A 14,373-nucleotide genomic window follows, 5' to 3' on the forward strand; every position below is an offset into this window, starting at 1 on the left:
TCTTACCCGAGGAGCACGTTGCAGCAATGACTTGATGGATGGATTGATCGGTGCTAAAGACGGAAATGATGGGAACCAACCACCAGAAGGGACGGTCATGTAATAGAACTTGTGTCGAATTTTTGTATGGATAGAACATTACGGGCGGGGGGCTTCTGGTCTCGCACATCTCATGCCTCACTATTGCTACTACGACTTTATAATTTCCTGCTTTTACCTGCGCAGCCAGATGGATGACACTTGATGTTGCTTTTGTTGAACGGCTATTTATCTAGCCGATTGTCTCTCTGACCAATGTCTGTCTTTTTTCTTCTTCATCTTCCCCTCCTATTCCCCCCATAGTCCTGCCCCCAGCCATGCAAGAGAGAGACCGGCATCTTACGCAACAGGACAACCGTACCGCAACGCCACCCACATGCAGAGTTGGGATGAAAAGAAACTCTAGCCTCTGACAATCGTCCCAGCTTGTTTTGCAATGAATTCTAAACACATACTTGTACGCTTTTGGACCTCTCGAGCGATGAATCACCTGCATTTGACTATGGTCCAAACGCTTATCCGCAGCCATAACACGCCTGGTATCATTAAAATCATCCCGTTTCACCAAAGCGGTGAACATCAAGTTGGGGTTAGTCGGCCGTCAAGCCGAACTTATTCCATCATGTGATGCCTTTGAAAGTATCCCCTGAACGCCGACCAAGATCTAGTATACCTTTGCGAGAGAAACTACGATGTAAGAATCTGTAGGCTCAAGCGCTATAAGACGAAACATAATACTGTCGAAAGAAGAGAACGAAGAGAGAGAAATAAAGTCAGCAGAGGCACAGACAGGCAGGTATCATCGCGGGCCCAGCAGGCAGACTTACCGTGATGACTGCGTCGTCGGCAGTCGCATCGTCAAACTGCGGGACGTACGCATACAAAATCAGGGCGTGGTCGTCAGCGAAACAAGCAATGACCCTTCCCTCTAGCCGACCCACGCTCAGCACCCTGCTCCAGTCCTTGCCGTCGACCCGGACCGTGGCCCACTTGTCCGGGCCGGCCTGCCGGAAGGCGGTCGAGGGGTGCTGCTCGATCGGCACCGTCAGCTGGGTGGGGTCCAGCTGGGGGTTGTCGAGGTTCCGCCAGACGCTCTCGATGTTCAGCGCCTCGGTCGCGATGCGCAGGCGTAGGCCGCCGTGCATGTTGGCGCTGAGCTCCAGCTTGGGACTGCCTCCGCCGCCGCCGCCGCCACCACCACCACCACCTCGGTCCCGGTTGCTGCTGCTGCCGCCACCTGTGGCTGTGGTACTGGTGGTCGCCAGCTTGGTGAACCTGTCGGAGATGGCCTTGAGCTGCATCAGCGGCGGCAGCTGGATGTGCACCTCGGGCTCGCGGACCTTGGGCTGCATGATGGTCTCGACGGTGTCCGGGTGCAGGACGCGCACGGGGATGTCCTGGGTGATGACCTTCTCGCGCTCGCGCTTCATGGTCAGCTCCAGGGCCTCCATGTCGACTTCGCCAAAGGGGTCGGCCCCTTCGTCGTCGTGCTCGTCCTCGCCGCCGTGCGAGTGCTGGGCGGCGGTCGTGCGGTGGTTGTGGAAGGGGATCCCGGACCGGGGCTCGTTGGCGCGTTGATCGGGTGTGGTGTGAATGGTCATGGAGAGCACGGGGATGCCGTCCTTTTTGGTCAGGCGCAGGGTGGCGTGGTCGCTGTTGATGGCGGACTTGAGGGCCCGCTGGAGCGGGTTGAGGGGCAGCTCGAGGTTGATGGTGTTGGAGGGCTCGGCGGATTGGATGTGGTAGTCGTTGAAGATGAAGTCCATGGAGAGGGAGCTGTAATCGTTATGATGCAGATATAAGTCAGCGACCAATTCTTTCCTGCCTCTCCCGTCCTTGCAAGGGTTGCATGAGTAGGAGAAGGAGGAGGAGGAGGCGGAAAATGACGACGACAGCGTGAGAAACTCACGCCCAGACTTGCGACCCCGTCTCCGGGATCACGGTGAAACGGGCTGTCTCATCGTCGAGACGGACCCAGGCGATCTTCTCGAGGGAGTTGAGGGCTGCGATCAGCTTGTTGAAGGTGCGGATGTTCTTCAACTCCGTCTTGAATCTCATTTCGGGCAAGAAGGAGGGGGAAAAGTACTGTTGGCTGAGGAGACCCCTAGTATACCCTCTCGCTAAGACAAAAAAGAAGAAAAAGTAAAAACTTGAAAGGCGTCCGTATAGTGGTGGGTGATTGATAGCCCCGTCGTCTGAAAGCAGGTCGACGCGTCCCATACATAGAACACGCGTCGAGATTTAATGGGTAAAAAGGTCACGATCGATAGGGAAAGATGACGGGCGGGTTGGCGGGGCACGCCGTCATCGGCACAGGGATCAGGGCGATCGGGTGGGTGCTGTCAGTTGCGCCCAGCGGGGTCTTCAGCGGACCCCCGTTTCTATGTTCCACGGCACGGTACCCCACCTATTGCGGACTCCCTAAACCCAACATACTTCTGGTATTACTGTACTGTACTGCATGGTGGTGGAGGTGCTAATAGTAGTAGTGTCTTTCATGACTTTCATCTGGTGACAGCTATGCTACGGAGAGGAAGGGGAAGGGTGGGAAAAAAATGAGAGGAAACGTCAAAGGAAACAGCATGTTTATATATGCATCTATAGATATGCATCTATAGAGGAACAATAGTTGCTTGTGCGAGAATGTTAGTCTCATACTCCCAAGACAACTCGTACACGTCCTCAAAACATATCATTTCACTGCAGAGCATTTCCTACCGCTGAAGATAACCACTACATAAACAACGTGTTGAGTACTGGACAACATTGTAGAACCCAGACACAATTTCACTCCAGCCGTAAACATGAACTGGAACACTTCAGTCATCAGGGGACATAGCGCTCAGTATCGACATCTGGGGCATATGCATAGTCAGAAGCGAGCTCCCAAAGACTAGAACTAGCTTTGCCCGACAGACGACGATGAGCACGTCCAGCATGGGCTCATGAATGTTCCGATGGGCGACAGCAGATTCGTATTTGGCACTTGTCTGCGGGGGTGGCAGTCTAGAATGGTAGCGTAACGAATCGAGAGCAATGCTACTTTTAAGGCAGGCGATAGGCTTTCACCTCGAAGCTTTTCCAAGCTATGGCAGGACAGTATGCAGCCATGGGTTCTACGCTGAAACGAGTTTGAGAAATGGCCAACGTATCTTGTTGATGCAACCTGCCTAAAGTTGACATACTATTGTCCCTCCGCTGGACTTGTTCTTCACGCTCAGTCAGCCTTGCCCGTCTTCCACCAACCTAGCAGCAGCCGAGAACCGACGCAAATAAGCAGGTGCTCGACGACGATGGAAGTCCCCGATTCAAGATGGACCTTGAAAGACTGCCCAGAGGGCAGCAGTGTAGTAGTGAGTGCGTGAAAGAAAAAGGAGAGGAAGTAAAGGAAGATAAATACGCCACATTGCTCCGAAGCTCCCAGAAATCCTTGTGTGAAAACACCTATGCTCCCTGCCTCATGTCCATGTCCATGTCCACCCACCGATTTGTCGAACCCTGCGCATCTGTTCAATCTTACCTCTCAAGTTGTGGCATGATGCCCCCCCCCCCTCAAGCGTCGTTAATCAAAGCATCCTGATGGCCTCGGGTACCTCACCTTCCCAGCCACCACGTTCTTCCCCCTCCCCCTGCAGCGTGATCATCATCGTCATGAGAAGTGCTCAGCTCTTGTCTTCATCTTTGGCTCCTGCTGGTCATACCAGCCCAGGAATGTCCAGTCCGGGCCCTTGTTCGCGAGATCCCAGTGGCCGTAGGGACCGGGGACGGGGATCATACTGCTGCGGTGGGCCGACAGCCGTGGGGAGCTGGGAGAGATTATGTCGCCGCCGCCGTCGAGGTCTCCGTCCTCGTACAGCTCGCCGCTCTCGCTGTCCTCTTCGTCCTCGCGAGGCACCTTGATCTTCCTAATACGAGCAGCATCCAGCGTCAGCCTCGCCAGAGCAGCCGTGATATGGAGGATTTGTAGTGCCAACCTCATCCCCTTGGCGGTGCTGCTACCACCACCACCAGGGCTCCCGCCGCCCTGGTTCTCGCTATCGTCGCTGTCCCCACCTTCGGATGATCCCGACCCGCCACCACGATCACCCTTCCTCGCCGCGGCCTCGAGGACCTCCTGCCTACGCATGCGCCTCGCGTACTTGATCTTGCGGTGCCGGCAGAAGCTGCAGTCGGAGTATCGGGGCTCGTCGGGAAAGGCCTTGGCGGCGGCCTCGTCACGGCTCAGTCGGGACTTCTTGGGGTCGTAGAGCGAGGGCAGCACTGGGTGCTGGCAGGCGTGGAACAAGTCGGCCCGGCAGACGGGGCACATGGGCTTGTCGGTGATGGCGAGGTACCTCTTGATACACACGCTGCCGAAGACGTGCCCGCAGGGTGTGACCGCGTAGCCCTCCTTGATGCCCTCCGGAGACCTGGTGCCCACGTCGACGGCACAGATGGGGCAGGTAGGGTCGAGGGCGAGGCGCTCGGGATGATCGTCGTGCCGCACGATAGAGATCCTGACGGCGGACTTGGCCAGCCGTACAGACTTCATGGTCGACGAGGCCGAGGGCGAGACAATCAAGATGCAGTGAAGGAGGTTGGAAGTGTCTTTGAACGAGACTAGAGGGAAGATGAGAGGATGGATCAAAACAGCTCCGAGTGACGGGGCCCAGGAGGCTGGTGACAAGAACCAGGCTGGAGCTTGCGTCTTCTTTCTTCTTTGACTGGAAGATGATGAGACGGAGATGGAAGGGGCGAGGCTGCTCAAGGCACCAAGTGGCATGACAGAAGGACAGGAGCTGGAAATTCTCGCCCAGGTGGCAGGCAGTGTGAGTGACAAGTAACGTGGTCGGTGGGTAGCTGGGTGGGTGGGTGAGTGACACGCCTGTGCCCAGAGGTACCTAGGTACGAAAACAAGGTACTGGTACTGGCAGTAGTAGTCAACTTGTTGAGAGCCCCTCAGGCAGCTGGACAAAGTGTCGGCGCCAATGATCGACGACCAACGGCGTGGTCACAATCCCAAAGGCCTCTGCAGTAGCAAGAGGAGGGGCTGACTGGGCTGGGCCTACTGAGGAGGTGGTGGGAAGGAAGTAAGAACAAGGCTCCGTCTGAGCTGGAAAGATAGCGGGGAGGGGGGGGGGAGGAGGAGGAGGAGGGGTTGGGGGTGGGGATGGGTGGGTGGAAGAGCAGGCTCGCAAACGACAGGAAAAGGAAAAGAAGAGATAAAAAACACAAAAAGAGTAAGCCAAGAGGGTCAGCCGCGGTGGGTTTAGCTACAGTTAGGTCAGGTTGGGATGAGATGTGTGAGGTGTAAAAGGTGTTGAGGTGTTGGCAAAATCAGTGAGTGGTAGCAGCATGTGGCGTGGTACCCCCTCGATAAGCTGGGGCTGGCCCTTGCTACTACCGTCCAAAGTACTGCTATAGTACGTGCTTCTCTCGCTTTGCTCCCCCCCCCCCTCTCTTCTGTCAAGAATGCATCTGTGCAGTTCCACTCGAAACATTAGGACTAAAAAGTAAAATTCACAAAAATTCACAACAAGAGCCAGTCTGGTCTCAGATGCATTCTTTCCCATATCATGAAGACGTAAGCCTAAAGCAGGCAGACAGCATCGAGTCTCAAGTGGCAGGCAGCTGCAGTATGTCATAGTTCTCAGCATGCAGTATACTAATGACTACCGTGGTAGTAGTAGTGCACTGCGGGAGGGAGGGGGAGGTCTACATAGTACGCAACCGGGATAGGCGGCAAGGGTGGAGGAGGCAAGGCTGGCTGGCGGCTAATTGGGCCCAACAAGGTTCCCAGTGCTGGTATCAGTGCAGGGCAAGGGGCTGGTATGCAGCAAGGCAACGTGGTGTAAGTCGGCTCTTGCCCGAAACGGAAAACTGTTGCAGCAAGAGGCTGGGAGCCTGTGGAGTATTGTCTACAGTACATAATTAGGTACTCAATATGTAGTATTGCATAATTCTGGGAGCAGATCAGCTCAGCTTCTCCTTTGGTCGTGACCTTCTTGTCTGCTCTTAACCATCACCGTCACACTCGCATTGAATTATGGATCTCGACAAGAGGCTGGCTTCGTATTATCTCTATAAAAATAGGAAATCCCCAGCTGCTTTCCGCTTTTGTTTCACCCTCGTCTTCCCGCCCCAGTTTAAGCAGCCCCCACTTGTTTAGGTACTCTTCCATGTTGCGTGTCCTCCACCACCTGACTGACCTGCAGACCCGTTCTGTGCCCAGGAGCTAAAATTGCTGTGCATGACCTGTCTCTACGTCGTAGATAAGTAACAACAAGCGGGTGAGGCCAGACTTATCACGAAAGCTACTGAGACGGTCTCATCGTATGAATAGTCTGGCATCTGACCTCCTCTATGGACTCGATGGTCCTGCCATCGATCGTCAGTAGACCTGACTGAAGAAGCAGTGCGTACAGCTCTCAGGGTATAATTTTAACACCTCCCCACCCAGGCAGTACGTACTCATGAAATAAATCTTCTTATTCCCTCTCCTATTATCACCATCAATTCTGTGCATAATATGTATAGACAAGTTGTGCTTAAATCTCAACATTTATTTATTTGAATACGGCTGACTTTAGTCTGAGTTCTGTATTGCATGACATGTACTGCTTTTGTGGGAAGGTGTTAAAATTGTACCCTGGGAGTCGTACGTATTCACTGAACATTTGTTTCATAGATATTATTCACATCAATAACAGCCAGGAACCGAGACCTACCAGTGGTGGAGTGAGCCGTAGCGAACAGCCTAACGCCGTCGATGATTATGTACAATCAAGTTTTGTTTTGTATTATAGTCTGTCCAACCTAAAACCAGCACTACCAGAAGTGTCCAAAGAAACGTCTACCTCGTTCGGGCCGGAGATTCCGCCTCATCATCGCTGTCATCCCTGAAGCCCTCTTCTAAGCTGTGTAGATATATCGTTAGTAGCTGCTTCACACGAGACCCCCTCGACTGGTTCAGTAAGGACTTACTCTCTGCTTAGTCTCCTCTCCAGATCCGGCCGCCCGCTACTCCTGCTCCGCCTTGCCTCCCTCTCCAGCCGTGCGCGCATGTCTTCGTCCTCGGGCACCTCGTCCAGCTCCTCGCCCTCGTCAGAGTTGTATCCGTTGTCCGACCCCGTGCCAACAGCTACCACCAGCCGGTCCTGTATCCTCTCGCGCCATGTCGAGGGCACGATCCACCGCGTGATGGCGTTTTGTACTCGGTACCGCAGCGATATCGTCCCCGAGGAGATGGACTCGAGCGGCAGATACGCGCCGTACCGGCTGGACCGATAGCGCTGCCAGAGGGGCAGGAGGATATAGGTCGCGAGGAGGAAGACAAGCAGGGCTGTTATCGCCGGGACGATGAGGGTCTAGTGAGGCCAAGAACGGCGGTCAGCACTCTTGAGCGTTGTATGAGAGAGCCCCGCTGGGGAATGGTGGAAGGGGGGGGGGTTGTCTTGCCTTTGCTGTAGAGACTGTCGAGCCCATCTTTTTCAGAAGAATTAATCTATCTGGAGATATGCGAAAAGACTATCAGGGGTGTGATCTCGAGAGGCGAGTTCTGGCAGAGGTGGTCGGGTCGGCGGCTCCGGATCGAGTGTTGCAGAGGAAAAGGAGGATTCGGTTCCAGAGTGGCAGCAGTCAGGTATGACCTGTGCCCTCTCGTTCAGCCCGTGTCACACGCATGCATGACAAGAATAGGAGATGTGTGTGTGTGCACGTATGGCAGACGTTCCTCTTATCGTGCCTACGAAGACCTCTCGAGACCAGAACGAGGAAGGTTCGCAAGAGGAACACGACGCTTCAAACAAACGGGGCACTTGTCGTCAGCAAGATCGGGGCAAAAGCTACACTACGATCCGAACCCGCAAAGCAGGGGGTCGAGAACAAAATAAGAGGGTTAGGGTTTGGGAATGGACTCCTGTTCTAGAGGCAGTACTACGGCACTACTCAAGTACGGTCTTGGCCACGTTCCGAAGACCCTGACAAGCGGGATCGGTGGGGCCATGGGAAGGTTTATTAGGGTAAGCTCGTCGGAGATAGAACAAGTATAGGATAAATCAAAATACGAGCGACACAAAAGAAGAAGAAAAACAGGAAAAGAAGAGGGCGTGCGCTCAACGTGTGTGCTTGTCTACACAGTATATACTGAGGTATAATAAGTAATGACCAGGTTGGCGCAGCGGGATCGAGAATACAGGACCTCGAATCAGGCAATGCTTGAGATGTGATTTTTTGTTCCTCCTCGTCTGGTGAAGGAGCCAAACCATCATACAGATACTTTTGTCTGATGTTTTCCGTAGTTTCTTACTACGGCTCGTCTGGGGGTGGGCTCTTCTTTGAAACCTTGCCCGTTTCATTGCGCAATATCAACCGCTGGTTGCATTGTCGATTTATTGGTACTGCCTCGTGGGAACCCCCCTTCTTCATGACTCGAATCATATGCGTCGCATAGTTCTGAGGGCACCAAAAGAACCGTCCATGTAGCAGACGGGTAAATTGCATCTGGATAGGATTGCGAATAGACCGAGGTACTTAGGAGTATGTATGACGAATGATGGATGATAAGTCAAATGATAGAAAAATTTAGCACTGGACCTTCAGGGCGGCCCCCCCCCCTCTCCTGGAACCAACAGCCAGCCATGTGCAAGCACACGAGAATGGAAGCAGGCCCTATTCCCCTTAGAGGGAAGATGGTTCTGTCCCTGCGCTTGCATACGTGCCCCTGAGTTCTTGTCCAGTTGGAGACTGGGGATTGGGGACCCTTGGTTGGTTGACTAGCATGGCAAGTATGGCTACATTGCTAAGCATAGCGGCCTCTAGCGGTAGGGCTTGCAGGCTGCAGGGCTCTTCAGAGGTGTGAGAGGTCGGGCTGCAACACGGGCCACCCGCACCCTCCCTGCTCGAGAACCATCAGCCCTCTCTCCACAACGCCCGTCGCTACGCTATTGACGCCTCGCTTCCTCGAAGGTTGAATCCACCCCCTGCATCCTCTCTCTCCATAGTCCCATGCCCGTTGCCGCAATCCTAGACCTCACCTCAAACTTTCGATGCGATCTGACAACTGCCTCCACCACCATCCCTCATCTGGGTTTTCTCCTTGTCAGATCCTCTCGATACAACAAACACATTTCACCACGACAGCAGAGGGCAAAGGGGTGTTTTCTGTTCGGGCAGCAGTAGGATTGGACCACTGCCACATGCTAGACGACGTCTGGACCATGCGCTCGCAGACCTCGCTGCGCGCATTCACCCATTGATCCAGATCCACCCTCGCCGTCGTAATCACCACCTGCAACCCGACTGCGGATTGTAGGGCTACAATGCGATCGGCATTGAGACCCAGAACACCTTCGACACCTGACGACGACCCCATCCGCCCCTGCGGAAATCGCTGACCTGGTGGCCTTCGACTTCGAGTCCCCTCTGCCCCCTCCGTCCTCGAATTTATACACACGCGCGGCCAGCCGATTCCTTCGAGTCCAACAAAAGAAGACAAGAACCATCCAACCACTCATATTTATCGACATCATAGGCACACGAAATAGGCGACTGTCACGAGGGCGGCCGCCGTCGTCGTCCCGCCCAATCGCAACATGGCCTCCCTTTTCTCTAGAGGCAAGCACAAGGACAAGAGGCACACCAGCGATGAGGGCAGGCACCTGGGCACAGGCCAGCAACAGGATGCTGCCAGTATCATCTCACGCTCCTCTCGGCACAACCGCGACTCGTCCGTCATATCCCTGGACCAACCGACGTCGCCTGAAGGAGGCGGCATCAACGAGATGGCCGGTGTCTTTTCGACCATACCTTATGATAGTACGTCGAATGGCCGACGCTCCCCAGTACCCATCGAATATCTACCAAAGGGGGACCAGACGCCGGTCCGGAGGGAACCCCTTCCACACCAGTTGAACAAGGCCACTGCGGACTTCCACCAGTATCCTACTTTTGATCCGTCCTCCCTACAGGGCTATGGCCAGCATCTCTCGGGGCCCCGGCCGCCGCCCGGGAGACATCTGTCCAACATGACCATGGCAACGACCGGCCGCTCGACGCAGCTCCAGCAATGGGGTCCCGCCAGGGATAGCGGGTATACCGATTCTCATAATTCAAAATATAGTGCCTACGCGCCATCGATAGGAAGAAGCTCAGCAGACCAATCTAGCATGCTTTCAGGTAATGGCGGATCCTATGACCTTTCCAACCTATCCAGTCGCTCATCCAGACCAGCACTGCCCAGCGCCTCTTCCCAGAGTAGCTACTCCTCTCACATTTCCACTCGGGAATCCCAGCGCCTGACCAAGTTTCCAGGAGGCCTCTCGCCGACCAGTCCCAACGATGCTTTCAACTTCCCTAAGCCCGACGACAAGCTGATCGACCAGATGTTCCTCCAGCTGATGCAAAAGCGCGGCTGGCACAACCTCCCGGAGCAGGCCCAGCGTCAGATGCTGGCCTACCCCTCCGCGAAGAAATGGACCCTGATCTACCAGGACAGACTCACCGAGTGGCAGGGCGAGCAGAAGAGGAGAATTTCGACGAAGCCGGGCTCCTATCAGACTTTCGACATCGCAGCGTCCGCTGCGGAGGAGGGCAGTCCCGAATGGTACGTTAGGAAGGTCATGGACAACAGTCTTGATACCAAGGGCCTAGGAAGTCTGGAGGTCAACCTGCGGACGCAGCAGATCGGGTGGGTGAGGCGTTTTATCGAATGTCAAGGCCAGGTCGCCCTGACGACTCTTCTTTTAAAACTGAACCGAAAGCAAGCAGCCGGGCCGGCAGCACCAGACGGTGCAAAAGCGCACCACGGCGATGCTAAGAGCCTCGACCGGGAGTACGATATCGTGAAGTGTCTGAAGGCGCTCATGAATAACAAGTTCGGCGCAGACGATGCTCTGGCTCACCAACAGGTTATTATAGCATTGGCGACATCCCTCATCTCGCCGAGGTTAAGCACCCGGAAGCTGGTCAGCGAGGTCTTGACCTTCTTGTGTCATTGGGGCGACGGCGATGGCCATGTCAAAGTCATCCAGGCAATGGACAATGTCAAGAACCAGCACAACGAAAATGGCCGGTTTGACGCCTGGATGCGGCTTGTGGAGGTGACTGTCGACGGCCGAGGCAAGATGGGTAGCTTGGTCGGCGCCAGCGAGGAGGTTCGCAGTGGTGGTGTGGGCATGGAGAACCTGCTGATGGAATATGCCGTCGCGACGCTCATCCTCATCAACATGATTATCGACGCGCCGGAGAAGGACCTCCAGCTGCGGATGCACATCCGCGCCCAGTTTGGAGCCTGCGGCATCAAGCGCATCCTGAGCAAGATGGAGTCGTTCCAGTACGACCTCATAGACAAGCAGATCGAGCGATTCCGCACCAACGAGGCCATCGACTACGAGGACATGCTCGAGCGGGAGAACAGCAGCATCAAGGACAGCATAGAAGCCGAAGTTAAGGACCTCACCGATCCTGTCCAGATCGTGGATGCTATCCAGATGCGCTTGCAAGGCACGAAGACGAACGACTACTTCGTTTCTGCGCTGCAGCATCTGCTCCTCATCAGGGACAATGATGGAGAGGAGAGGCTGAGGATGTTCCAGCTTGTGGACTCGATGCTGAGCTATGTCGCCATGGACCGGCGGCTGCCGGACATGGACCTAAAACAGAGCCTCAACTTCACGGTCCAGAGTCTCCTGGACAAGCTGCACACGGACTCTGAGGCTCGGCAGGCCCTTGATGAGGCTCTGGAGGCCCGGCAGATAGCAGAAGCCGCGATGGCCGAGAGGGACGAGGTCAAGGCGCAGCTGGAGCTCGGTGCTGACGGGCTCGTGGCGAAGCTGCAGAAGCAGCTGGACGAGCAGGCCAGGTTTATTGACGCCCAGAAAAGACAGGCTGAAAACCTCAAGTCCGAGCTCGAAAATCTCCAGACCATCCGGGCCAAGGAAGCCCAGCGGAATGAGCTCGAGACCCGTGAACTGTACCTCATGCTCCGGGATGCTCAAGATGTGGCGGCGTCCAAGGCTACTAATAACAGCAGCTCCTTGGGCGAGGAAGACCCGGCACGCGCCCAAGGCATTCTTGACCGCGAGCGGCTGATGGAGCGCCTCGCTAAACAGCTCGAGCGGCAGAAGACACAGTTCAAGCTGGAGGGCAGGCGTTGGGGAGAAGAGGTGGGGCCCTCGGACGAGCTGCGTGCCCTACGAGAAGAAATGGATGGCTCCGGCCTCGACGTTCCCACGGCCAGGGATTTCACCCACAGCATGCTCGGTACCGTCAACCGCAACACCCGGGTACCCCGGAAGCGCGACTCGTCAGGCGAGCCCATTGAGGATGCTACCAGCGGGGACGAGGATGTCATTTACGAGAAGCCACGCATGGTCGAGATTCGCAGGCCACTTCTGGATCCCAAGCAGGCTAGTGGTCTCATGGGCGAGATCAGAGGTGCGGTCAAGAAGTTTGATGCTAGTGACTCCGAGGACGACCAAGACGCGACAACAGGACCATCCCATCCCAGCCTCGAGGTCCAGTCCCCGATCACTCCCAGCGAGGACACTCCTAAGATCGAGGTCACTGGCGCCGGGGCAGCAGCACCTCCCCCTCCACCGCCACCACCGCCACCACCGCCTCCGATGCCTGGTCAACTTGCCGGTGCCCCTCCCCCTCCTCCCCCCCCTCCTCCTCCTCCGATGCCTGGTCAACTTGTAGGCGCTCCTCCTCCTCCACCGCCGCCGCCCCCACCTCCTATGCCGGGGTCGGGCTTGCTGTCGCCAGTCACAGCAAATGGTCCACCGCCTCCTCCGCCGCCGCCTCCTCCACCAGGCACCATTGGACGGATTCCAGGCGCCCCTCCACCGCCGCCAATGCCCGGTGCTATGCATGGTCATTTCTTGCCACAATCACCAGGACTAGCTTCCACAAATGGCATCGGGCTACCGGTTGTCAGGCCTAAGAAGAAGCTCAAGGCTCTTCATTGGGACAAGGTCGACGAAGCCTCCTCTACCCACTGGGCTGCACACGCTCCAACAGCAGAGGCCCGGGAGGAGAAGTATGTCGAGCTCAGCAAGAGAGGCATCCTGGACGAAGTCGAGAAGCTCTTCATGGCCAAGGAAGCCAAGAAGCTTGGTGGAGCCTCTGGTAAAAAGGATGACAAGAAGCAGATTATCTCCAATGATCTGCGGAAAGCATTCGGTAAGCGCCTCAAAACCGTGTCCTCGCCCTCGGCGTGCTGGTGTATGGTCAACTAATGTGTACAACAGAAATTGCCCTGGCCAAGTTCTCCCAGCACTCTGTTGACAAGGTGGTGCAAATGATCATTCACTGTGATAATGATGTCCTCGATAATCCCGTCGTTATGGATTTCTTGCAAAAGGATGATATGTGCAATATCCCAGAGAACGTATCCAAGCAGATGGCGCCCTACAGCAAAGACTGGACGGGACCCGACGCCATGAACGTTGCTCGTGAGCAGGATCCGGCCGAACTTACGAGGCAAGATCAGATCTATCTGCAGACGTCGTTCGAGCTTCACTACTACTGGAAGAGCAGGATGCGCGCCCTGGCACTGACAAGGAGCTTCGAGGCCGACTATGAGGAGATCACGGACAAGATGCGACAGGTGGTCGATGTCTCCGAGTCGTTGCGGGATTCCGTGTCCTTGATGAACGTGCTCGGGCTGATCCTAGATATCGGTAATTACATGAACGACGCGAACAAGCAGGCGCGTGGTTTCAAGCTCAGCTCGCTTGCTCGGCTCGGCATGGTCAAGGACGACAAGAACCAGTCCACGCTCGCAGATCTCGTGGAGCGCATCGTTCGGCAGCAGTACCCCGAATGGGACTCGTTCGCCGACGACATCCAGGGCGTCATGACGGCGCAGAAGATCAACATCGAGCAGCTGCAGACCGACGCCAAGAAATACATTGATAACGTCCGGAACGTCCAGATGTCGCTCGACAGCGGCAACTTGTCTGATCCTAAGAAGTTCCACCCGCAGGACCGCGTCTCTCAGATCGTGCAGCGCTGCATGAAGGAGGCCAGGCGCAAGGCCGAGCAGATGGACCTGTACCTGGAGGAGATGTTGAGGACCTACCACGAGATCATGGCCTTCTACGGCGAAGACTCCACGGACGAGAATGCTCGCCGGGATTTCTTCGCCAAGCTGGCGCTCTTCATCAGCGAGTGGAAGAGGTCGCGTGAGAAGAACGTTACCTTTGAGAAGCAGCGCAGGATCAACGAGGAATCCATGCGCCGGAAGAACGCAAACCTCAAGGTGGCGGCCAACGGCCGGGCCGATGCGGGGCCTGTCAGCCCCAGCAGTGCAGGGGCAATGGACAGCCTGCTCGAGAAGCTGCGTGCTGCGGC

At 55.7% G+C, this 14,373-nt stretch overlaps 4 protein-coding genes across 4 annotated transcripts; 1 reads left to right on the forward strand and 3 right to left on the reverse strand.

Annotated features, from left to right (window-relative positions):
- Positions 1 to 749: 749 nt before the first annotated feature.
- Positions 750 to 2,097, reverse strand: M406DRAFT_245751 (Hus1-like protein; the record flags this gene model as incomplete). Its single annotated transcript, XM_040916353.1, has 3 exons — positions 750 to 776; positions 867 to 1,815; positions 1,949 to 2,097. 3 exons carry the CDS (start codon positions 2,095 to 2,097, stop codon positions 750 to 752), a joined length of 1,125 nt encoding a protein of 374 aa, XP_040781969.1.
- Positions 2,098 to 3,173: 1,076 nt separating this feature from the next.
- Positions 3,174 to 3,586, forward strand: M406DRAFT_54153 (uncharacterized protein; the record flags this gene model as incomplete). Its single annotated transcript, XM_040924534.1, has 1 exon — positions 3,174 to 3,586. A coding segment is annotated over exon 1 (226 nt), but the record flags the coding sequence as incomplete, so codon positions are not given.
- Positions 3,587 to 4,147: 561 nt separating this feature from the next.
- M406DRAFT_243174 (uncharacterized protein) lies at positions 4,148 to 4,489 on the reverse strand (the record flags this gene model as incomplete). Its single annotated transcript, XM_040916200.1, has 1 exon — positions 4,148 to 4,489. A coding segment is annotated over one exon (342 nt), but the record flags the coding sequence as incomplete, so codon positions are not given.
- A 2,307-nt stretch (positions 4,490 to 6,796) lies between these two features.
- M406DRAFT_354669 (uncharacterized protein) lies at positions 6,797 to 7,777 on the reverse strand. Its single transcript, XM_040922967.1, has 3 exons — positions 7,477 to 7,777; positions 7,003 to 7,385; positions 6,797 to 6,935 (listed from the first exon to the last, which is right to left on the reverse strand). The coding sequence occupies exons 1-3, from the start codon at positions 7,501 to 7,503 to the stop codon at positions 6,872 to 6,874; spliced, it is 474 nt and encodes a 157-aa protein (XP_040781972.1). The 5' UTR covers positions 7,504 to 7,777; the 3' UTR covers positions 6,797 to 6,871.
- Positions 7,778 to 14,373: the final 6,596 nt, after the last annotated feature.

The sequence above is a fragment of the Cryphonectria parasitica genome (assembly GCF_011745365.1).
Source record: "Cryphonectria parasitica EP155 unplaced genomic scaffold M406scaffold_1, whole genome shotgun sequence".
Taxonomy (NCBI): domain Eukaryota; kingdom Fungi; phylum Ascomycota; class Sordariomycetes; order Diaporthales; family Cryphonectriaceae; genus Cryphonectria; species Cryphonectria parasitica.